The sequence below is a fragment of the Silene latifolia genome, chromosome 11, assembly GCF_048544455.1.
Source record: "Silene latifolia isolate original U9 population chromosome 11, ASM4854445v1, whole genome shotgun sequence".
Classification (NCBI taxonomy): Eukaryota; Viridiplantae; Streptophyta; class Magnoliopsida; order Caryophyllales; family Caryophyllaceae; genus Silene; species Silene latifolia.
Window position 1 is genome coordinate 74,121,785 of NC_133536.1, and position 23,319 is coordinate 74,145,103.

Below are 23,319 nucleotides of genomic sequence, written 5' to 3' on the forward strand. Positions count from 1 at the left end.
CATTTCCGCAATAATCTGCAATATTACATAAAAATACGAGAGTAGACAGAAATAGGGGAAATAGTAGAATAAACTACATATAATAGACATAAAATGCGTGGAAATAAAGATGTAAAACATCATATTATAGACACGCATCATTCGTCATCTGATCCGTCCTGTATTCGGGTTAACCGAAGTCGGGATCGTCCTGGACAAATGCTGGATGGGGAACAGACCGTGCATCAGACAGCCAGAAGAGGCGCGAGCCTGCTGGCGATGCAAGGGGGTCTCCCCTGGTTTGAAAATAGAAAAATGAGAGGCCTATTTAGGCGCGGGTCAGCAAACGATGGAAGACGCATTCTGACCTTTGAAAGGGTTTGTAAAACGTATTGAGAAATGGGTATTTAAACCCGTCTTGGTTTGAAAAGACCGTTTAGGCCGCTTTTGTGTTAATTTGAAGAACGAGACTTGAATAATCGTCATTGTGTTGACAATATTCGATGTCGGGTTCGATTTTGCAAGCTTGATATGAATAGTTTTGAAAGTAATTATGAACTAATTGTTTTAAGGGGTCGTTTGGTTCACTACTTAGGAATGGAATGGATTGGAATGAGAAACCATAGGAGTATGGGGTTCCAATTCCATACCTTCCAAAACATGTTTGATTCATTAGAAAAATAAACATGAAGGAATGAATAGAGTTTGAATCCATGGGGAGGAGGTGGGGATGGGATTCCAAGGGGTTGGGGTGGAATGAGAATCCATCAGGATTCTAACTCCATTCCAAAATACCCCAGCCAAACACTAGAATGACTAGAATTCATTCCATTCCATTCCATTCCAAACCTCCCAACCAAACACCCAAGTTCATTTGTTTGTAATTAGTCAATATTCATCATCATACTCGGGTTAAAATCCGACATGGTATATGGAACCAAGGATGACTTTGTGTTGATGACTAATACATTTATTTTGAAAATGTAAAGAAATGATGAAGGGCTTTAAAATACCCTTCAAAATGTAAATGAATGAAATAAAAGGTTTTAAAATACCTTTTGAAATGTAATTAACCAAATATTATCACCGAAACACGGATTAAACCGTCATGGTATTAAGAACCAAGGGTGAAAAATGTTTTATGGTTAAAAACTTGTCATAAAAAGGTTTGAAAATACTTGAAATGGTAAAAACCGATTGCAAATATGAAATAAAAATAAAGGAGATGAAGAGACCAAACACGGTTTGGATTTAAGGTTGGGCAGATGCTTTAGGCGCGAGCCTGTTTGCTACGTAAGTAGCCTCTGCCTCAACCAAAAATCCGGTTTTGGCTCATTCTTCCCATGTTTTGTACCATGTTATGCATGATTTAACATGTTATAGTCATGAAACATATGAAAACATGATAAAAGAAGATTTTTTACACCCTCATACTTACATGCTAGGCTTGTAGCGAGAAATCGAGGTAAGTGTATCAACTTGTTTGGTCAAAAAACTCGGTTTAAAACCGTTTTTAGTAAGTAAAAGAGTATTTTGTTAAGTTTAGTGATGGTGTAGTGGTCGAGATGGTCGGTCAAGTGATTTAATGCACGATGACGGTACCAAACAATGTGTAAGGCTTGTGTTTACGATCGGTAGGTCGCAAACACATGTCGGATTGTGACTTGAGAAGTCGAGTCTAGAATTCTAAGGGAGAAATGAGGGGGCGGACACTCGCGTCACTCTCAAATGGTGGCATTTGAGGGGTATTTATAAAAAAATAGGTGGTTGTGTGAGTTTTGAGCGACGTGGCCGCATGGGCTGCTCAAAGAGGCGTGCGCTACGTCGCACGTCTTCGAGGTGTCTTGTCACTATCACACGAGGAAGTCATGATTTGTTCTATCCTAGGATTTGGAAGAACTTGATTTGTACTTGACCATGTATGATTCCGGGAAATCATAACATGGAAGCATTTGAATGGTTTGCTTTTCGTGTTTGACTCGGTTTGACTCGTTGTTGGAGTCGGGATTTGAATTTTGAGTCGGTTTTTGGTCCGATGTCAGTTTGGACTATAGTTAGTGGTATTGCGACCCCGTCATCATGCATTAAACACTTTATGTACTTTTGAAAAGTTTTGAAAAGTTTTATTTTCGAAATCGTTTTATGTTTTTCGACGTAAAGTTGTACACAAACTGTCTATCAAACGCCGTGATTCCTAAGCATGTTGTAGTTCGATAATCATCAAGTGTTTGTTGGAGACTCAACAGATAATGGGTATCTACAGAATCCCCACTTTGACTGAGACTTAGACAGGGCGAAAGTCAAAGTAGAGCCCCCAGGTCAATCGAAGATTACAACCTGGAGACCCAAGCAACGTCGAGGCCGCTCGAAAGGATTCGGGTCGAGGACCTGCCATCGGGAAGGGCGACGCCAAGGCGACTCGAGGGTACGAGTCAAGGACCTGTCGTTGGGAAAAGTTTAGAGTCTGTCGACTGTCCGTGCGGGTCATTTAAAGTCTGTTAGACTACGTACAATGGCTCGCCAGCCATAAGAAGGAGTCATACCTGAGGCATCTTCGGGATATGTCCTTGAGTCGTATCTTGTTTGCGGACAAAGGCTCGCCAGCTGTGATAAGGAGTCATACCTGAGGCATCTTCGGGATATGTCCTTGAGTTGTATCTCGTTTGCGGACAATGGCTCGCCAGCCGCGGTGCGTATATGAAGGGGTTCGCCAACCGCGGAGCGTATATGATGGGGCTCGCCAGCCGCAGTGCGTATATTAAAGGGGCTCGCCAGCCGCGGTGCGTATATTAAAGGGGCTCGCCAGCCGCGGTGCGTATATGAAGGGGCTCGCCAGCCGCGGTGCGTATATGAAGGGGCTCGCCAGCCGCGGTGCGTATATAAAGGGGCTCGCCAGCCGCGATGCATATATGAGAGGGGCTCGCCAGCCGCGGTGCGTATATGAAGGGGCTCGCCAGCTGCGATGCACATATGAGAGGGCCTCGCCAGCCGCGATGCGTTATAAGGCTCGCCAGCCGTGTGCGTTGTAAGGCTCGCCAGCTTTGTACGTTGTAAGGCCCGCCAGCCATGTGCATTTGTAAGGCCCGCCAGCCATGTGCGTTTGTAAGGCCCGCCAGCCATGTTGAATGGTCGATTGATCGACCGTGGAAATAGCCGCGTTGGATGGGCTTGTTTCGGGAAGTTTGTTTGAATTAGCGGGCTTCATGGGGAAGCCTCTGATATCCGGTTGGGGAATCTCGGTATTTGTTTGTGGTGCCGGAAGGGGATAAGTTCGTGAGCCTATCTCCCAGGGTCGGCGGCGATTTTTGAATCTCGAGGAGAGATTGCCGTTGCCTGAAATTTGAGGAAACAGTGAATTTTTAATTTCACTATAATTGTTTTGAAATGACGGTTTTAATTGCCGTCGTTTGAAATTTAAAGAAATAGTGAATTCTAAATTTCACCATTATTTTTTTTGAAATGACGGTTTTAATTACCGTCGTTTGAAATTTGAAGAAATATTGAATATTGAATTTCACTATTTTTTTTTTGAAATGACGGTTTTAATTGCCGTCGTTTGAAATTTGAAGAAATAGTGAATTCTGAATTTCACCATTATTTTTTTTTTTAAATGACGGTTTTAATTGTCGTCGTTGGAAATTTGAAGAAATAGTGAATTTTGAATTTCACTATTATTTTTTTAAATGACGGTTTTAATTGCCATCGTTTGAAATTTGATGAAATAGTGAATTTTGACTTTCACTATTATTTTTTTGAAATGACGGTTTTAATTTCCGTCGTTTGAAATTTGACGAAATAGTGAATTTTGAATTTCACTATTATTTTTTTTGAAATGACGGTTTTAATTGCCGTCGTTTGAAATTTGATAGTTTGTGTGGGAAATTGGGCCAAAGCCCAAAATTTCGCTGAATGAGTCAGGGAGCGCCTCATTGAGGCGCGAGCAGAGCTGCGAAGGAAGGGAGCTTCCCTATTTTTCTGTAAAAAGACGCGAGAATGGGAAGCTTCCCATTCATCACTTCGTCTTCCTCACAAACACGCGACAAACCAGAAAAATCGCCAGTGTTGGGTCTCTCGTTTGCTTGAGTTCGCGCCATTGTCGCTATGTCATCTCAAGGTATGTAAATCCTTTTAAATCCATTTCTTTTTGTTTCTCTTTTTGTTGATTGAATTAGGGCGAAATTTTATACCCTCAAAATCGGTTTGGACGTTTTCGATTGAGCCACTTTCGAGTGAAATTGATGATTGCATTAGGTTAGAAACCTGTTTAGGAGTATAGGGGTACTTTTAGTTTGCATTTTGGTCCCCGTTCCCGCTCCCTATGCTTGAAAAACGTGAATGAGGCGAAGAAACCGTCTCATTTCACAATGTCAAGTTTTTTGCTTGAGTTGTGTGCCCCACTAGGTTGTATTGTAGTCGGGGTAGACCGTGTTTGCCATTTTGAACCTTTGTCGGGGTATTGTGAGCAAAATTGGAATTTTTGCCTTTTGCGACGGTCTTACGTCTGACAAAATAAGCATCTGTTTGAGCTCAAATTGAGTCAGTTTGCTTTGAAATGGACCTCATTGGTAGTTTAGGTCGCTTCAAGACGCGATAAAATCACGTTGCTTTGTCGTGGTCGTATTTTTAAATTTTGACCTGTTTGTGCTTGAATTGGGGCAAAATTGCCTTTTTTGAGCTGTGGGAAATACCCCGTTGTGTTGGGAACACTTTTCGGTTGTTGGCGGACCTTGTGTGGGTCTCGAGGTGCAATTTTTTTGTTGTTGTTTTTTAACTCGTCTTTTGCTTGAAAAGAAGGGTGAGTCGTTTTTTTGTGGGGTTTTTGTGGATTGTTTTGTTTGGTTGGGTTCGGGCGGGATTGCCCTTGTTTTGTTTTGCAGGTTTTTTTGGATTTGTCCGTTTTGTGCCGTCGTAATGCCGAAATTTCGGCTGACGTTCTTTGATTGCGGGAGAGTGTTCGGGACCTGCTAGGTCTATTGCTAAGACTTTGGAGGACCTGTTTGGGACTGGCCCGGTTAGTACTCCGGCTAGTGCACCTGAGGTGATGGTAGAGGACGCTTCTGAGGAAGAGGGCCCCACCGAGGAGGTTGTTAGGGATGAGGGAGCCGTTGAGGTTCCTGAGGGGGCCGTTATTGGGGTTGTTGGTGCTGAGGGAGCCACTGGGGCTCGGGGGAGCCTATTGTCGAGGCTGCTCGTGTTGAGAGAGCTCAGACAGGGTCTGAGACTGGTACCTCCGGGAGGAGGGTTGGTAGGAGGAGGGGTCCTTGGCCGACCAGACTGGAGTTGCAGAACGTCGTTAGGGTCGTTGAGAGGCCTTCTCCTCGCCGTGTGGTGTCTCGTGGGGAGAAGAGATGGAGAGTGGAGACAATTAAGGATGACGCTCACGTCGCGGGTTGGGAGGCTAGACGGGTTACAGCTCCGCGAGGGCGGAACCTACGGGCGGCGCCTGCCTGGGCCGAGGGTTTTGACGGTAGCCCGTTGTTGTTTCGGCTAGACAGGCATATCTCCTACCGCGCGCACGAGGGCCTGGTAAGCTGTGCCATTCAGTTGAATCTTTGTCATTTTTGACATTTCAGACCTGAATAGGTGTTCTGACATTGTTTGTTTTTGATTTTTGAAGATTGGTACCATGAGGACTTTCGCAGGCTTTTCCACTTGTCTGGGTTTCTACGACATTCTCCGAGCCGGTACGAGGGCGTTGATAGAGAGGTCGGCTTTGGGGCCGTTGGTGGCTGCTTAGCGGGATATTCACAGGACTTCGATTAGGTCGAACCTGTGTCTGATCCGTGCCATGTTGGACCGTTACTGGGACACAACGTCGTCGTTCCACATGGAGTTTGGGGAGGTCGGTGTGACCCTAGAGGACTTTGCCATAATATCGGGCCTCCCCTGTGGCGAGACGCCTGTTGAGTTCTCAGAGACACCAGAGAGAGTGTCTTCCCTTGCGGTTACTCGTTTGATCGACATTGCTTTGCCTGAGCCTTCCGACATCACTCCATACTTGATCGCGAGCTCGTATGTCAGGGATCACTTTAGGGGGAGAGAGGTGGGCTATGTTCCGGTGCCGCTGGCGAGTCCGGAGGCGGAGGATAGAGCTGACGCGCAAGAGGCGCGGTTGTGGTTGTGGTACTTCTTGGGTACCACTTACTTTGGCGACAAGGGTGAGCGTTTGTCGACCAAGGTACTTCCTCTTCTTGCTGACCTCGACACTTTGGGTCAGTTTGACTGGGTTACGCCGGCTTTGGAGAGTTTTACACGGTACTTGCACGATGCGGTGCGCCCGGAGGCGATGGAGGATGGTAGTTCTCCTGCCTTGGTTGGTGCTTGGCGAGATCATCCAAGCCTTGGACAAGAAGGTCTCTTGTGGAGAAGCTCCCTCGTTTGGATCTCCGAGGATCCTTCAAGTGTGGCTATTGGAGAGGATAAGGTATGTAGAGCCTCCGGCCGATTCTTCTTCTTATTCCTTCCGTCACCTTACTATGAGGAAGAAGTTGTATTCGGATAGTTTTGCATCCACCGAGGCCTATTAGACTTCAAGATTGGTGGAGGAGGGTGGTCCTCATATCCGGTGAGTGGTGCCATGGTGGCACTTGAGGTCCTTCACGGAGTTGCCCCGCTCCGGTTGCTACTTCTTGCTCTTTGATGGTGGTGGGTTTGAAGGTCGCTTCCTTCATTTACCCCGAGAGGCTCATGAGGCAAATGGGTCGTCAACAAAAGGTGCCCGCTCAAGATACCCTTGTCCAGGAGAGTGTTTTTCGAAACTCCGAGCTTGTGGAGGTCTTCGAAATATGGTGGGCTACTCGGCCGCTTTGGGAGGTACCAAACCCCGTTGCCACGACATGGGTGACTCCCGCTTATGTCAAGTGGTCAAGAGCTCAACCTTGGAGGAGAGGTCCAAGGCTCGTAAGGATGAGGTTGTTGACTTGAAATATAGAGAGGTTGGCAAGGCCAACCGTGCCTTCTTTGAGGACTTTGTTGATGCTAGCCCGGATATGATGAGGCCACCAAAGAGGAGAAGCTTGGATCCCAAAGATATAGTGGGCCGTGTATGGGCTCGCTTTGGACTAAATATGGGGTCATGCAAGAGACCGGAGGCCGTCGCCGTCGTAGATCCGTTGAGGATCCGTTCCGAGGAGGAAGTTCATGCTAGGCGGGCCAACAAGAGGAACAAGGGAAAGATGTACCCCGAGGGAAAAGGCAAGGGTAGAATGGAAGAATGAAGACCTCCATTACCCATTTTATTATCATGTTGTATTAGTGTTGTGATTTTTTATTATGTTGTACTAGCTATGTATTGTGTGTATTGTGCTAGTTATACTACGTGAGGTGCCTTAGTTGACACCTTAGCTTTGACAAGTTGTAGACTTGTCTAGCTTAATTTGTTGTTTAATTTGTAATCCTTCTCATTATTAATTAAATAAGAGGAATGCTTGTGTCAAAATTGTGAACGCTTGTTTTTTCCATTCATTTTGTAAAGGCAATTCGGCTTGAATTATCCTAAACATTGCACTTGGGAAATGGGGTTTTGTAGGAAGGGAGAAAGGTTTCTTTTTTTTGTATTTTTGCAGGAAAGAGAATGTTTTTCCCTTTCTCTTTTTTTGAAAATTGATGTGGGTGATGTTTTGTATGTGGGAAAACATAAGAGAATGTTCTTTTTTATTATGGGGAAGGTTGTATCCTTCTTGTGTAAGAAAGGACTGCCTACGTATCCACCTGAGGAGGTGAAATCAAACCGTGATCGTAGTTCGAAATGTTTTGTAAATTTATTTGGGTTTTGTGGTTGTATCCCTCTTGTATAAGAAAGGACTGTTTACGTATCCGCCTGAAGAGGTGAAATCAAACCATGCTCGTAGTTCAGGGGTTTTGTTTGAGTGCAAATGGATGTTGCCTTTGACAGATCAAAGGGCATTCGAAACGGGCAAGGTGCTGCAACTTAGACTCGATAAAACATGCAATTTCAAATCAGAACGCGTTGAGGAACTTGACTTGAAAGGGTTAAGGTGATCGCTAGTTATAAAACTAGGGTGAGGTTGTTGGTTGCTACAGTTCAAGGGTAGTATTTCTTGAGTTGGTCTAGGTTGGTCGGGTTTGTAAAATCATCCCCGTCTAGGTCCCTCAGTCTCACTGCGCCCCCCGAAAGTATTTTCTTGACCAGGTATGGCCCGGCCCAATTGGGTTTGAATTTCCGCCTCGGATCGACGGGTAACGGTGCTCGAACCGACTTGAGGACCAAGTCGCCTTCTATGATGTTCCTGGGTTTAACCTTTTTTGTTGAATGCCCGTTGTATACGTCGTTAGTATAGCTGGACGTTGTGCAAGGCGTTGAGTCGTCGTTCGTCTAGAAGTGTGAGTTGTTCGAACCTTCGACGGGTCCATTCCGCCTCAGGAACTTGACTCTCCAGTAGGATGCGCAGAGATGGGACCTCTAACTCTACTGGCTGAACCGCCTCCATACCGTATGCTAGGTAGAAGGGTGTGGCGCCTGTCGGTGTTCAAATAGAGGTTCGATATCCCCAGAGTGCGAATGGGAGTTTGCTCGGCCAATCGCGGTAATTATCTTGCATTTTATTGATGATGTTGACAAGAGTTTTGTTTGCTGCCTCCACCGCTCTATTGGTTTGGGGATGGTAGGGGGATGATCGATGTCATTTGATCTTGTATTTGTCCATCAAGGCTTGCGTTTCCGCCCGGAAGTGAGAGCCTTGATCGCTGATGATTTCATGGGGTACCCCATATCTGCAGATGATAATGTCCTGGATGAACTTGGCCACTTGTTTGGCGGTCAAGACTGCATAAGACTGCGCTTCCACCCATTTGGTGAAGTAGTCGATGGCGACAAGGATGAAGCAATGCCCTTTGGTGCCTATCGGGTTGACCTTTCCGATGATGTCGATGCCCCAGGTCGAGAAAGGCCAGGGTGATGTCATGGTGTATAAAAGGGATGGCGGTATGTGTTGTATGTTGGCGAAGATTTGGCAATTGTGGCAATATTTTACGTAGTTGCGGCAATCGGCTTCCATGGTGGTCCAATAGTAGCCTAATCGCATGATTTTTCGGGTCAGCATCATTGCGCTCATATGAGGGCTGCATTCTCCATCGTGGACCTCTCCCATGACTTTTATGGCTTAGTGATGGTCAATGCAAATGAGAAGAATCCCTTGGGTTGGTCTTTTGTATTATTGTCCTTAGTTTATCACGAATTGTAATGCAAGTAAACGGATGGCTCTTTGTCCTCTTGGATCAGAGTTAGGAGGGAATTCGTTTTTGGTTTTGTAGTTGAGGATGGCTTGGTACCAAGGTTCATCATGGTTTTCCTCATCGTTGTTGATGGTACAGATGTGGGCTGGCTCGCTCCTTCTCTCGAAACGTAGGGGCATCGATGCTATGTCGTCAAGTATATTGACGAGCGCGGCAAGTTTTGCCAGGGCATCAGCAAATTGATTTTCCTCTCGTGGCATGTGGAAGTAGTCGACTTGGTCGAAGAACTCCACCTCTTGATTGATTTTTGCTCGGTAGGAAGCTAAGCTGTCACTTCAGATTTTCCATGATCCGGACACCTGATTGATGATGAGCGAGAAATGGTCGTGGACCCCCAGTCTCTTGATGCCAAGTGTTATGGCTGCTTGTAGGCCGATGAGGCATGCTTCGTATTCGGCGGCATTGTTGGTGACGGTGAAGTCTAGTTTGACTGAGATAGGAACATGTTCTTCTTCTGGTGATATTAGAAGGATTCCTACCCCGAAGCCTCTCAGATTTGAGGCACCATCGAAGTATAGGTCCCATGCATCGGAGTCGGCGCAAAGGGTCTTCGTCAGGAAGTGACCATGTGCCGGTCGTTGGATCCTCCTTGACGGGATTTTCTGCAAGGAAATCGGCGACTGCCCTTCCCTTGATAATCTTGAGGGGTATGAACTTGAGATCAAACTCGGATAGCATGAGTGTCCATCTAGACAGCCTTCCGTTTAGTACGGGTTTTTCGAAGATGTATCTGACCGGGTCCATCTTGGAGTAGATGTGAACCGTGTAGCTGAGCATGTAGTGCCGCAGCTTCTTTGTTGACCATACTAGGGCAAGCCATGTCTTTTCCAGTTGGGTGTACCTTGTCTCATACTCGATGAACTTTTTGCTGATGTAGTAGATGGCTCGTTCTTCGCCGTCGACTGTTTGCGCTAGCATTGCTCCCATTGCTGTGTCAGTGACAGTCAAAAACAGGGATAAGGGAATACGTTGTTGAGGCGGCATGAGGACAGGAGGTTTGGATAGGATTTCCTTTATCCTGTCGAAGGCCTTTTGACAGTCGTCGTCCCAATTGGTGTGATCGAAGGCGCGAAGCTTCTTGAAGATTGGTTCACAAATCATGGTGAGCTTGGCTATGAAGCGGCTGATGTACTGAACCCGACCGAGAAATCCCCGAATCTCCTTCTCGTTCTTAGGCCGAGGCATTTGTTGGAGGGCTTTGATCTTGGTTGGATCAATCCCAATGCCTCTTTTATTGACGACATGTCCCAGGAGCTTTCCGGAGGTGACCCCGAATGCACATTTTTGAGGATTCAGTCTCAAGTTATGTTTCCTCAGACAAGCGAAGAATTTCTGAAGGGCGTTGATGTGGCCGTGCCATTCTTTTGATTTGACGATCATGTCATCGACATATACCTCTACCTCCTTATGCATCATATCATGTAGGAGAGTGGTAGAGGTTCTTTGATAGGTTGCTCCGGCGTTGATGAGACCGAAGGGCATGACCGTGTAGCAATATGTACCCCACTGTGTAGTGAATGCAGTCTTGCGCATGTCTTCCTCAGCCATTTTGATCTGGTTGTACCCAGCATACCCGTCCATGAATGATAGGAGAGCATGCTCGGCGGTATTGTCCACCAGGATGTCAACATGTGGCAAAGGGAAGTCGTCCTTTGGACTTGCTTTGTTCAGATCCCTGAAGTCGACGCAAACCCGAATTCTTCCGTCTTTCTTGGGTACAGGCACGATGTTGGCCACCCAGTCAGAGTACTCAGACACTTTGATGAACCCGGCTTTGAACTGTTTATCCACTTCCTCTTTGATTTTCAAAGCCCACTCAGGGCGCATTCGGTGCAGTTTTTGCTTCACGGGCTTAGCTCCGGGCTTAATGGGTATCCTGTGCTCTGCAATCTCCCTGTCGATCCCAGGCATATCTCTGTAGGACCAGGCGAATATGTCCCTGTATTCGTGTAGGATGTCAATGAACTGTTGTCTCTCCGAGGGGTCAAGGGTTGTCCATATCCTAAGTTCTTAAGGCATGTCGTTGGTTCCTACGTTAATAGGTTCGGTCTCCTCAATGATGGGGAACCTGGTTTCCCGTTTATCAAGTTCATTGGCGAGGTGAGGTGGGTAGTCACTCAAGTCAAATTCCTCATAGTCATTCAGAATTGCATTGTAGTTAAATTGAGACAAGTCATAAGCAAACTTAGCGTTCATTAAGTTGACTCGAGCGAAAAGCTCGGATAGGATAGACATCTCGTGGGCAGTCAGAGGCGACACAGCAGAGGAGGTGGCCCCTTGAACAAGCTCCAGGTTGTCACCTTCCATGGGAGTGGGGACGACCCTAGTTGATTCGGCCTCTGAAGCAGCCACAAGTTTGTGATAAAACAGTGGGAAGGGGACCCTTACTGGGGTATCAGGAGCGCTAGGAGGTAAGACAGACTCAGACTCCGACTCAGACTCAGAATCCTCTTCACTTCCCTCCTTGATCATAGGGCCTTCTCCAGTTGTAATCTTGAGAATGCGGCCTTAACGATCGGTCCACTTGACAGTTTTCCTCCTGCCCTGGGTAGCTTTCCTCGGGTCAGTATCAGAGATTAAGGCGGTGGGGTCAAACTGGTTGTCCTTTAGAGCAATGTTGATGATGTCCTCATAGTCGAGGTGCTTGATGTTATCTTCTCCGAAGAAGAGAGTGACAGCTTGTCGGTCGAGACATGGGGTCGATTCAGACTTGGTTGATGCAACTTCGGTGTTGTCGGGGATGAAGTAGCAATATTGAAAGACTTCTACACCCGGGTGCCTGACCTTGGCCACAGAGTCGTAGATCGGCTCAGGAAAGCCATGGTAGAGTGCAGCCTCTCCCTCGGAGACGAAGTATCCATTAAGGGTCAAATGATAGGGACGGAGGATAACTCCGCGCTTCTTGCGCTTCTGTATTAGGAGGTTCATCTCCTCGATGTCTTTATCGGTAGGTTCATAGCCTAGCCCGAAGGGGATGTTGGGGACCTTAGCCTTTTTCAAGGGAGGTAAGGTGTTCTTCAGTGGATTGAGGGGTAAACCCGGAAAATAACGCTGGCGCATTAGAATGCAGTTGACTGTGAGGTTGGCAAACGGGTCACAATCAAAGGGTGTTGAGTCGTCGGTTAGGGCATTCACGGCTTGGAATCCCCACATTTCACTGTCGTCCTCCTCAATGGCTTGGGAGGTTATTCCCTTTTTCATGACGGCTTTGATCGGGGAAGCGGGAATTGTGATCGTCTTTCCGTTGAAGGGGACTCTGGTTTTCTGACGGAGGGTTGAGGTAACTGCCTTGACGGCGTGAATTCAGGGGCGCCCCAGAAGCATGTTGAAGGAGGCGTCGATATCGACTACCTGAAAACTGGTTTGCCTTTCCAAAGGTCCGGTTGCAACGGTTAGGGTGATAAGCCCCGCAACCTTACGAGGAGTGCCGTCATAAGCGCGTACTCCTTGATTGGTTGGGACCAAGTCAGCTTCTTTGATACCCAATTTGTGAGCTGTTTTGAGGGGAACGACATTAACTGCAGATCCGTCATCCACAAGAACCATAGGGACATTCTTTTTGAGGCACTGCACGGTGATGTATAGGGCCAGGTTATGGTTGGCTTCGAAGGGAGGAATATCCTCATCAGAGAAGATGACTGGCTTATTCAGGTCGGGGACATCCCTTGTCATGTGTGCCACCACTTCTTCAGGAGAGGAGGTAGAGGGCACAGTTAGTTTTTCCAAGGCTTGCAGTAGAGCTTGCTGATATGGACAAGAGTTGGTCGTCACACATGCAATCACACACAATTTATAGCTTCACAAACAACTCTACAATTAGTAAAGAGGCAAGTAAAGGTCGGATCCCAAGGGACGGGAATTGAGATGAGATTTCTATTGCAACTAGTGGTGTCTTAGGGGTGTCACAATTTGGGTTGATGTAGAAGGTCACTAAACTAAATAGCAATGAAAGTAAACAAGCAAGATGAATTTAAAAGGGTTGTAAACAATTGATAAAAAGCACTAGGGTATCATGGGGTCATAGGGGAATCATGGGAATTGATCATACAAACATGTTCTCAAATTATAAGCAAGCAATTATTGTTGTGATGGATTGAGTTGGGTTATATCATACAATCCTAGGAAAGTTTGGGTCCCGGAGCCGAATCGATTAGATTGTACAACACCTACAAGTCGACTTAGTCTTCCCTACTCAACAACATGCATGGTCTAATGAGACTCGAGTTGGTTTATGTCTTACAAGTCTCATTGAAAAGATAGGTGATGGGTAAAAAATGCAAGGATTCATAGGCTCGCATTTCATCAAACATAACATGTGCATGAGTCGAGATCAAAACAAGCAAGCAAATAAACCGTGAAAGCATATTAATTTAAGCATGAATCATTCCCCATGTTGGTTTCCCCTAATTACCTATTAACCCTAGCTAGGTCACTACTCACTCATTATCATGTTGATCATGCTAGCAAGGTTGTCAATCATACCAACAAAATGAAACATGATGAACAAATGAAAGTAATTAACAATAATCAAAAAGGGATTAAGAGAATTATACCTACTAATGATTCCAATAATAAAGCAAGAATAAAAGAAGTACTTGATGCTTGATTGAGAGGTTGTCAATCTCCCAATAATAACCCAAATAATCTTTAATTACCCAAAATAAAGGATGAACAAAAAAGAGATTAAGGAAATAAAACTTGTATTAGAACTTGATTAATTGTTGATTACAAAACTAAAGACAGATTTGATTGATATTAACTACTCTAAGAATTGATAAGAAGAACATGCTCTTCTAATTAGACTAATGGGGTATTTATAGTGGAAATTAGGAGGATGCATTAGGGTTAACTAAGGGCTAAACTAGTAATTACACTTTTTAGATTTGAGTAGGGAAACGCCGGTATTTTTCGAAGGAAGGGCATCTTTCACGGAGGCTTGAAGAAGACGAAATTGTGCTGGACTGGAATCCGTGCGTCTTAGGCTCGGGACGGGCGGATTCTGGGTCTGGGCACATGCGTCTTTGGGAGAAGACGGCCGTCTTCTGGTGGCTGCTGCCCGGGCGTCTTTGAAGGAAGACGCACGGATTGTGCTGTGGAGGACAGGCGGATTCAGGGAAATCCGCTCGGATTGTAGCTCAGCATTGTTTCTTCTTATTTTCTTCCCTTTTCTTCATAAAATCCTTGGGGATTTCCTCGGGGATGCAAGGATCTTTCCTCAACATTGCCCATCTACTATAATATGTACAAAGGCCTTTTAATCTTGTCTCTCCTTGATGCTTGGTCATTGAATTCAATCAATTTAGTCTCGTTTTGCCATGAAAATGCAAGATTCGTACTCCTTTCCTACCAAGGGATCAAAATCTCAAAGAATATGCAAAACCAAGAACTAAAGACAATAAATGACCCAAATATGCACTAAAAAGCATGGGAACAAGGTTAATTCGGGGGCTAAATATGCGCTAATTATGGTCACATCAAATATCCCCAAACCGAACCTTTGCTCGTCCCGAGTAAAGAGGTGACAAAGACTAGGACCATTATTTAAACTAACCTAATAACATAGCCGATATGAGACAATTAGCGGGTCTCACTCCGCCCTTTCAACTCACAACAAGACAACCATGAGGTAGGATGCCTTCTTGCAAGGCAAGGTGGGTCTTGCCAAAATGGCGACACATCCAAACATTAAGCACACAAAATCAAATAATGGATGCATCTACAAAAGGAATAGCCACTTCCTCATCAAGTGGCGGAGGCACTAAAGAGGAACAAATTTAAGAGCATATAATCCTTCACAAATACTAGTTCAACAAATTACTAAGGCTAAGAAGATGGCACTAAATCACCTCCAAATGGTGTTAAACTAGACTACTTTCGTCCTCAATTTCCAAATGCTTTCGTCAAGAGCGATCGGATGGTGGTGGAATGATGATCCCTATGATACTAGTAGCATATGACATGACAAGTCTCGAATTCTCTACAAAAGTAAAGGTCATGGATCGTCCCAAGCTCGACAAAGTGGCTTGATAAAAAGGCTTTTTGGGAATGAAATGCTCAAATCGTTGTAAACAAGGGTGGATATGACTAGTATTCAAAAATTGGCCTCATTTAACTTTCACATTTCAAAAATTTAAGATGGGGTTTGTCCCTTCCGGGCTAATGTCCTTTGCTTTCGCCAATCGCTTATTAGGCAACCGGTTAACCTCTAGACAATAGCTTTTCGGGGTGATAGTCACTCTGTCTCTGGGCGGTTGAATTCACAACCGTGTGGGGGCCCAATTCAATGGATCCCTCTCCAAAGCACATAGAAGTGGTACGCCTCCATCAAAACGATTAAAATTTCTCAACATTTCAACATTTCATAACAATTGAGGTTTCCTTAGCAATAAATTACTTCCACATAACAATATTTTCGAAATTAGCACTTCAAGCTTATTGATAGAAAGTATTTTTGGGTTGCCTTACCACAAGGTCAATCAAGGTCACCTAGACAAGTTAACCAAGTCCACATCGCATCACGGGGTTGGATAGGTGACTCACATGCAAACCCTTGACTAGGCTTTGGGTCATGGGTCAAAAGACACTAGTATGACACAATCTAGGGTGTTTTACAACCATTCTAGTAGGCAAAGTCTTAAGTTGAAAAAGTATTTGTAATGGCTTAGTTGCTCTTGTCAAAGTTCCCAATTAGGCACTTTTCAAAACATTTTACCTAAATGCAACTATATGCCATGATGCAACTATTATATACATTCTAAAGCAAGTGATTCTACCAACTAATATGACATATAAACTAAATGCAAGTCCTTAGTTCACATTGTTATACCGCATCAATCAAAATAAAGCCACATAGTCATTAACATAAAGAGGAAAAAGGAGATTGGAAAGATCATACCATGCGGTCTTCAATATCCTCATGTCTCGGATGTGGCGTAGTCGATAAATGTGAACAAGGATAGAACAAACACAATATATACAATAATAAATACAAGACTACACTACAAAAGAAATAAACTTGTTTTTGGTTTTTCAATTTTTCAAATTTTTATGATTTTTCGAAATTTTTCAATTTTTTTGGATTTTTGAATAAGAAGTTAAGTTAGAATTCCCTATCCCTACACTAATATGGGCATTATCCTAAATGGCCAAAATGATGGGAAATTATGCAAATATGATGCATGATTTCTACACTAAATGCAAGCTACACTAATCTACACTACATGATGCATGGTTTTTTTGTTTATGACGGAGAGGATAATTTGAATTACCTCCCGTTGTGTATGCATTGACTTCCCAAACCGAGCTAGACATTATTGCTAATGTCCTAAGGTTGGGTGTAGTTCATGCACACACTATGCGATGCATGAAACTAATTTTGTCATTTTGGATTTTGAAAGGTGGGAACAATAAAATGAGAACACCTCAATGGGGCCGAGGTGTGAGTCCTCTATGGTGCTAGGACTACTCCAACAATGATCAAGAAAAATAATTAAAACAAAGAGAGAAGTAGAACAAACCTCAAGAGGGTAGGAGCCTCCAAAGCTTGCTAATCTTCTATCATATCATCACTATCATCATCTTCCTCATTAGAAGTGGACTCATCGCCACTTCCCTCTTCACTTTCTTCTTCACCTTGCTCATCATCCTCTTCTCCTTCTTCACTAGCTTCTTCATCAATGTTATCATCAACATCTTCATCACCAACAACCTCATTGTCACCCGGAAGCTCACCCCTAGATGCACTCGGAAAGAAGACTTCTCTATCCGCCCAACTAGGCAAAGGACATGAAGGGTTAAGTAGTCCTTGCCTAGCTAAGTGTAGGAGGGGTGGATATTGAGCTAAGTAAGCATCTTTCCGGTTCTCGAAGGCTTGCTTGTGCATCTCTTGCATAAGAAGAGTCACATAATCATTTCTTGCTTCAACACCTTCGGGCTTGAACTCTTGGTACTCGAAAGGATAGGGTGGTGTGACAATAAAAGAGGAGGGTATTTCAATTTCACCCTTTTGTTGTTGGATAATGTACTCGGCCTCTTTTGAAAGGGGAAGGAGATAATTTGTCCGGTGGACACTTAAACGACAAATCTTCGAAGGCAAAGTAAAAGATCTAGCCTCATTTGTGAGCCATCCATACTTGGTGTCAAGAGGGTTATGAGAGACCCACTTGTAATTGTTTATCATAGTATCAATATCAATGAGATGACCACCCTTCTTTGCTACATACTTGTTATCTTTGTTGAAGTTCGGATCAAAGTATTTAGCTAGAATAGTGACTAGACCGCCATTCACAATAACGGTAGTGCCTTGCTTCCCACAATCAATGTTTAGCCATCTATCCACCAAAAGCCTTAGAGAGTTGAAAGGCTTGGTGTGTTCCCTTCCGATGTTCAAAGCCGACTCAAGAAGAACAAAATCAAGTTTGGTGAAATGGTTGGTGTCTTTTCTTGCAATCATGGTGTTTCCTATGACCTTGTGCCATACTCTAATGCCCGGATGGTGGACTAATAGAGCACGACTAGCATGAAAGCTTTCAAATTTCCTTCCGGAAATCGCCTCCCAAAGAGGAGTGGGGTCATATTTGCCAACATTCTTAAAATAACTCGGTGAATCATCAAGACCCAAAGCTTCACCCATTTCCTTAAAGGAGATGCGCCTACTAACATTAGCTAGGCGGAACTCTATGTTTTCCATGGTCTCAACCTTGTTAACTTTCAAAGAACTCAGAAATTCTAAGGTAAGGGAGGGGTATGTCAATTCTTTTGACTCAAACAATTTTTCCAACCCCATGGCTTTAAAGAAGGCTCTAGTTTTCTCAAGGACACCCAAATTATCTAAGGCTTCTTCACAAATAAACTTGGTGGATAAAAATGCTTTTCTAGCATACTTGGCAAAAGTGTCCCTATGGGATTTGGAAATGAAAATTACCTCCGGATAGTTCGAAAGTTGATCAATTTCCGGAGTAGTAGATGTTGTTGCTCCCATGGGAGGTTGTTGTTGTTGCACTTCCAAGTTTGGGCTAGCTACCACCATAGTCAATGCTTTCTTTACTTGAAGACTCTTTTGTCTCGATGAAAGTGTCTTTGCCTTTGGTGCCTTTGCCTTTGTTGCTTTTGTTGCTCCCTTAGTCCTTGCCATTGATGAATAGACCAAGAAAAGAGTGAAAAATCTTCAATTTGTAGTGTACCCAAATCGATTCAAAGATGAAAGGCTTTGCCTTTATGAATTCAAAAATCGACTCAAAGGTTGAAGATTTTGTGCTTGGTTTTGATTTTTATTGAAAGAGGAGTGATTGATTTGTTGTTAAAAGGATGTTTTGATTTGATTTTGTGAAATGTTGTTGAAGAATCTTGTTTTTGTGATGGAGAGGATGAGGGTTTTGAGGGTTTTGGTAGTGTTTTGAGTGAATGAATGAACAAATGAATGTGGGAGGGGTTTATAAAGACCCCGAAAAATTCGAAATGCAGGGGGAAGACGGGCGGCTTTCCTTCGGGACGCCCGGATTCTGTCTGTTCTGGGTTTCAGAAATGTCGCCTAAAGACGGGCGGATTTGAACAAAGACGGGCGGATTTGAAAATGCGGGACGGGCGTCTTTCAGAGAAGACGGGCGGATTCCTTTACAGGGATTTTTCTTGTTTTTCTCAGCCAAAAAGACGGGCGTCTTTCAGTGAAGACGGGCGACTTTCTGAAGACGGGCGGATTCTGTATCAGGACGCCCGGATTTGCTTACAGTCAAAAATTTCAAAAGTTCAGCTCATAAAGGACGGGCGGCTTCTACCCAATATGCCCGGATTGTCTGAAGACGGGCGGATTCTCATGAATCCGCTCGGATTCTACCCCTTCTACCCGGATTCAGTTCCATCCGTGTACTATGCATATCCCTTGTCATTCTTCCATTCTTCAAAATCTCGTGTTCTTCATTGTGGGGGCACTACTAAGGCATGAATAGCCTAGGCAATTGCTATCCCCATACTAAGCTAAAGCACTACACATCAATTGAAGTCATTAGTCCCTCCTTCACTTCACTCATACATGACAATTATTTTGATCAAACTATAAAAATCCAAAAATAACAAAAATGCAATTCAAGAATTAAAATGCAAGTTAGGGAGTTAGAAATATTTACAAATGGTGGTTTAGGGAGGACTCCACCAAACTCTCATTCTTGATGAGATGTCATGAGGGCATGTTCAAGGTGTTGTTGATGTTGCTCAACACCTTGAAAAAGTAATCAAAAGCTTGTTCATTGTTATGATAGAGGTCTTCAATAGACCTTTGCCCTTGTTGTCGGTCTTGATCAATGGCATTACCAATGTAGAGATTAAAAATCCCTTCAAACTCGTCTTCCCAAAGACCATAAACTTCATTAAGTTGATCATTAAAAATCTCTTGATTTGATGGAGACAACTCTCCCAATTTCTTGTCTTGGCCAATGAGGCCATCCTCTTCTTCTTTGCCTGACTTTGATGACCTTTGCAAGCTCTCTTTGTTACAATTCACTTGCTCTTTGAATGGAGCATCTTCAATTTTCTTCTTCCATTGGAGTTCCGACTTCTTCCTATCATCCTTCCGGCTATAATGATCAATCATGAAACATGGTTCATGCAAACGTGGAGCTCTCATAGTCTTGTCAAGATTAAAAGTTATACTCTCATCTCCCACTTCTAGAGTGAGCTCACCATGTTTTACATCAATCACCGCACCCGCGGTGTGTAAGAAAGGTCTTCCTAGGATGATTGGAATGTTGGAGTCTTCTTCCATGTCAACAATGACAAAGTCCACCGGGATGAAAAATTTCCCAATTCGTTCGGGAACATCTTCCCATATCCCTAATGGTGTCTTCGTCGATCTATCGGCCATTTGGAGTGTGATATTGGTGCATTTAAGCTCTCCCATCCCCAACCTTTTACTCACCGAGTACGGCATAACACTCACACTAGCCCCTAGATCACATAAGGCTTTGTTGATCGTGGTGTCACCAATGGTACACGGTATTGAGAAGCTTCCCGGATCCGTGAGTTTTGGAGGTGAACTCCCTTGAAGTATTGCACTACTCACCTTAGTGAAGGCGATAGTCTCAAGTTTCCGGATCGACTTTTTCTTTGTGAGGATGTCTTTCATGTATTTTGCATAGGCCGGCACGTGATTGATTAATTCCGTGAAAGGAATCGAGACTTCCAAATTCTTCACAATTTCCATAAACTTTCCAAGTTGGTCATCAAATTTGGGCTTGGCTTGACGACTTGGAAAAGGAAGTCTAATCACAATGGGCTCCTTCTCCTTGACCTTGTTTTTCTTTGAAATCTCTTCTTTTGATGGTTCTCCATCCTTGGAGTTTTGCACAATTTCTTCCTTGTCACTAGCTTCCACAACTTCATCCTCAACTTGCTTCCTCGGTGCTTCATACCTTGTACCACTTCTCAAGTGAATGGCACTAACCGTTTCATGTCTTGGGGGATTACTTTGAGGTGGTAATTGCCCCTTTTGTCTTTGTGAGCTTGAAGATGCTAGTTGAGTCAATTGGGTTTCCAACATTTTGGTGTGAGCTAGGATGTTGTTGATGGTGGTTTCCTTTGCTTGACTATCTTTTTGCATTTGAGTGAAAAACTCTTGTTGATTCTTTTGCATTTGGAGGACCGCTTTTTGAACATCAAAGCCTTGGTCATTTTGTTGATTGTATGGGGATTGATTTTGGTAACCTTGGTTTTGATTGTAAAAGGGTCTTTGATTTTGGTTTCTCATGGGTGGTGGGGTGTATATTGTTTGAGGAATTTGAACATTTTGGCTTTTGTATGAGAGATTTGGATGGAATTTGGTGTTTTCATTGTAATAGTTGGAATAAGGGGTACCACTCTTGTATGCTTGGAAAGCATTCACTTGTTCATTTGTTCCCCTACATTCACCTTGGTCATGTCCCAAAGTTCCACAATTCTCACATATCCCACTTGGGATTGATGAAGATGCCGCCATGGCATTAACATGATGCTTTGGTGATTTTGAGACTTCTTCAAGTCTAGCCATTGCTTTCTCAAACTTCAAGTTGATAATATCGATATGGGAGCTAAGTTGAGCACCTAATTGAGTAACGGCGTCCACTTCGTGCTTTCCTCCCCTAGTAGCCTTGCGAGGCCTACTATATTGTGAGTTATGGATTGCTATCTTTTCAATTTTGCTCCAAGTTTGGTTGTCATTAACCTCGGTGAACATCCCATTCGATCCCATATTAAGGATATTTCTTGAATCTTCATAAAGACCGTTCCAAAATTGTTGTACCAAGAACCACTCGCTAAGTCCATGGTGAGGACATGAGCGACAAATTCCCTTGAATCGTTCCCAAGCTTCATACAAAGATTCTTCATCCCTTTGCTTAAAACCCGTAATTTGAGCTCTTAGCATGTTAGTCTTTTCCGGTGGATAGAACTTTTTGTAGAAAGCTAGAGCCAACTTCTTCCAAGAATCAATTCCGAGAGTAGCCTTATCAAGGCCCTTCAACCATTGTTTCGCGGTGCCAATTAGAGAAAAAGGAAATAAGACCCATCGAATTTGGTCTTGAGTTACACCGGTTTGAGAAATCTCATCACAATAGTCACAAAAAGCCTCCATATGAGAATGAGGGTCTTCACTAGGCATCCCCCCAAATTGGCTTCTTTCAACTAATTGGATAAATGCGGATTTGGCAATGAAATTTCCGGTTAGATGTTGTGGTGTGGGAGTACCATTGGGTAGGTTCTCCTCGGTGGGTACGGAATGTGATGAAAACTTAGGCATTATGGGTTGATTTTGTGGTTGATTTTGTGTTGGGTTCTCCTCACCTTCTCTTGCAAAAGGGTCGATGAACTCAATAGTTGTTTGAATATCTACAACCTCACTAATATCTCTCAAATTTCTCCTAGCAAGTCTTCTATTGATTGTCAAAGTTCTTTCAATTTCACGATCAAAAGGTAACAAATCACCTTGTGACCTTCTAGACATGAAAAATATCAAACAACTCGAAAACAATTAGAACAAACCTTGAGGAGTTTTACTTCCCCAAGGCAAAGAAAGACACAACTAATAACAATATAAGGAAATCTAAATCAAGTTAACACCGTCCCCAAGGCAAAGATGAGATTTCTATTGCAACAAGTGGTGTCTTAGGGGTGTCACAATTTGGGTTGATGTAGAAGGTCACTAAACTAAATAGCAATGAAAGTAAACAAGCAAGATGAATTTAAAAGGGTTGTAAACAATTGATAAAAAGCACTAGGGTATCATGGGGTCATAGGGGAAACATGGGAATTGATCATACAAACATGTTCTCAAATTATAAGCAAGCAATTATTGTTGTGATGGATTGATTTGGGTTATATCTTACAATCCTAGGAAAGTTTGGATCCCGGAGCCGAATCGATTAGATTGTACAACACCTACAAGTCGACTTAGTCTTCCCTACTCAACAACATGCATGGTCTAATGAGACTCGAGTTGGTTTATGTCTTACAAGTCTCATTGAAAAGATAGGTGATGGGTAAAAAATGCAAGGATTCATAGGCTCGCATTTCATCAAACATAACATGTGCATGAGTCGAGATCAAAACAAGCAAGCAAATAAACCGTGAAAGCATATTAATTTAAGCATGAATCATTCCCCATGTTGGTTTCCCCTAATTACCCATTAACCCTAGCTAGGTCACTACTCACTCATTATCATGTTGATCATGCTAGCAAGGTTGTCAATCATACCAACAAAATGAAACATGATGAACAAATGAAAGTAATTAACAATAATCAAAAAGGGATTAAGAGAATTATACCTACTAATGATTCCAATAATAAAGCAAGAATTAAAGAAGTACTTGATGGTTGATTGAGAGGTTGTCAATCTTCCAATAATAACCCAAATAATTTTTAATTACCCAAAATAAAGGATGAACAAAAAAGAGATTAAGGAAATAAAACTTGTATTAGAACTTGATTAATTGTTGATTACAAAACTAAAGAGAGATTTGATTGATATTAACTACTCTAAGAATTGATAAGAAGAACATGCTCTTCTAATTAGACTAATGGGGTATTTATAGTGGAAATTAGGAGGATGCATTAGGGTTAAC

The 23,319-nt window shown here is 43.5% G+C and overlaps 1 protein-coding gene and 1 non-coding gene across 2 annotated transcripts in view; both read left to right on the plus strand.

The window, feature by feature from the left end:
- The first annotated feature begins 5,020 nt into the window (after positions 1 to 5,020).
- LOC141613551 (uncharacterized) overlaps positions 5,021 to 23,319 on the plus strand; it is a 36,415-nt gene continuing 18,116 nt past the window's right edge. The window contains exons 1-2 of the mRNA XM_074432288.1: positions 5,021 to 5,203; positions 5,597 to 5,663. Of these exons, the coding sequence (XP_074288389.1) occupies positions 5,021 to 5,203; positions 5,597 to 5,663 (250 nt within the window). The remainder of the gene's footprint in view (positions 5,204 to 5,596; positions 5,664 to 23,319) is intronic.
- LOC141616545 (small nucleolar RNA R71) lies at positions 21,519 to 21,625 on the plus strand. Its single transcript, XR_012530886.1, has one exon. It is a non-coding gene; the product is annotated as a small nucleolar RNA R71 (small nucleolar RNA).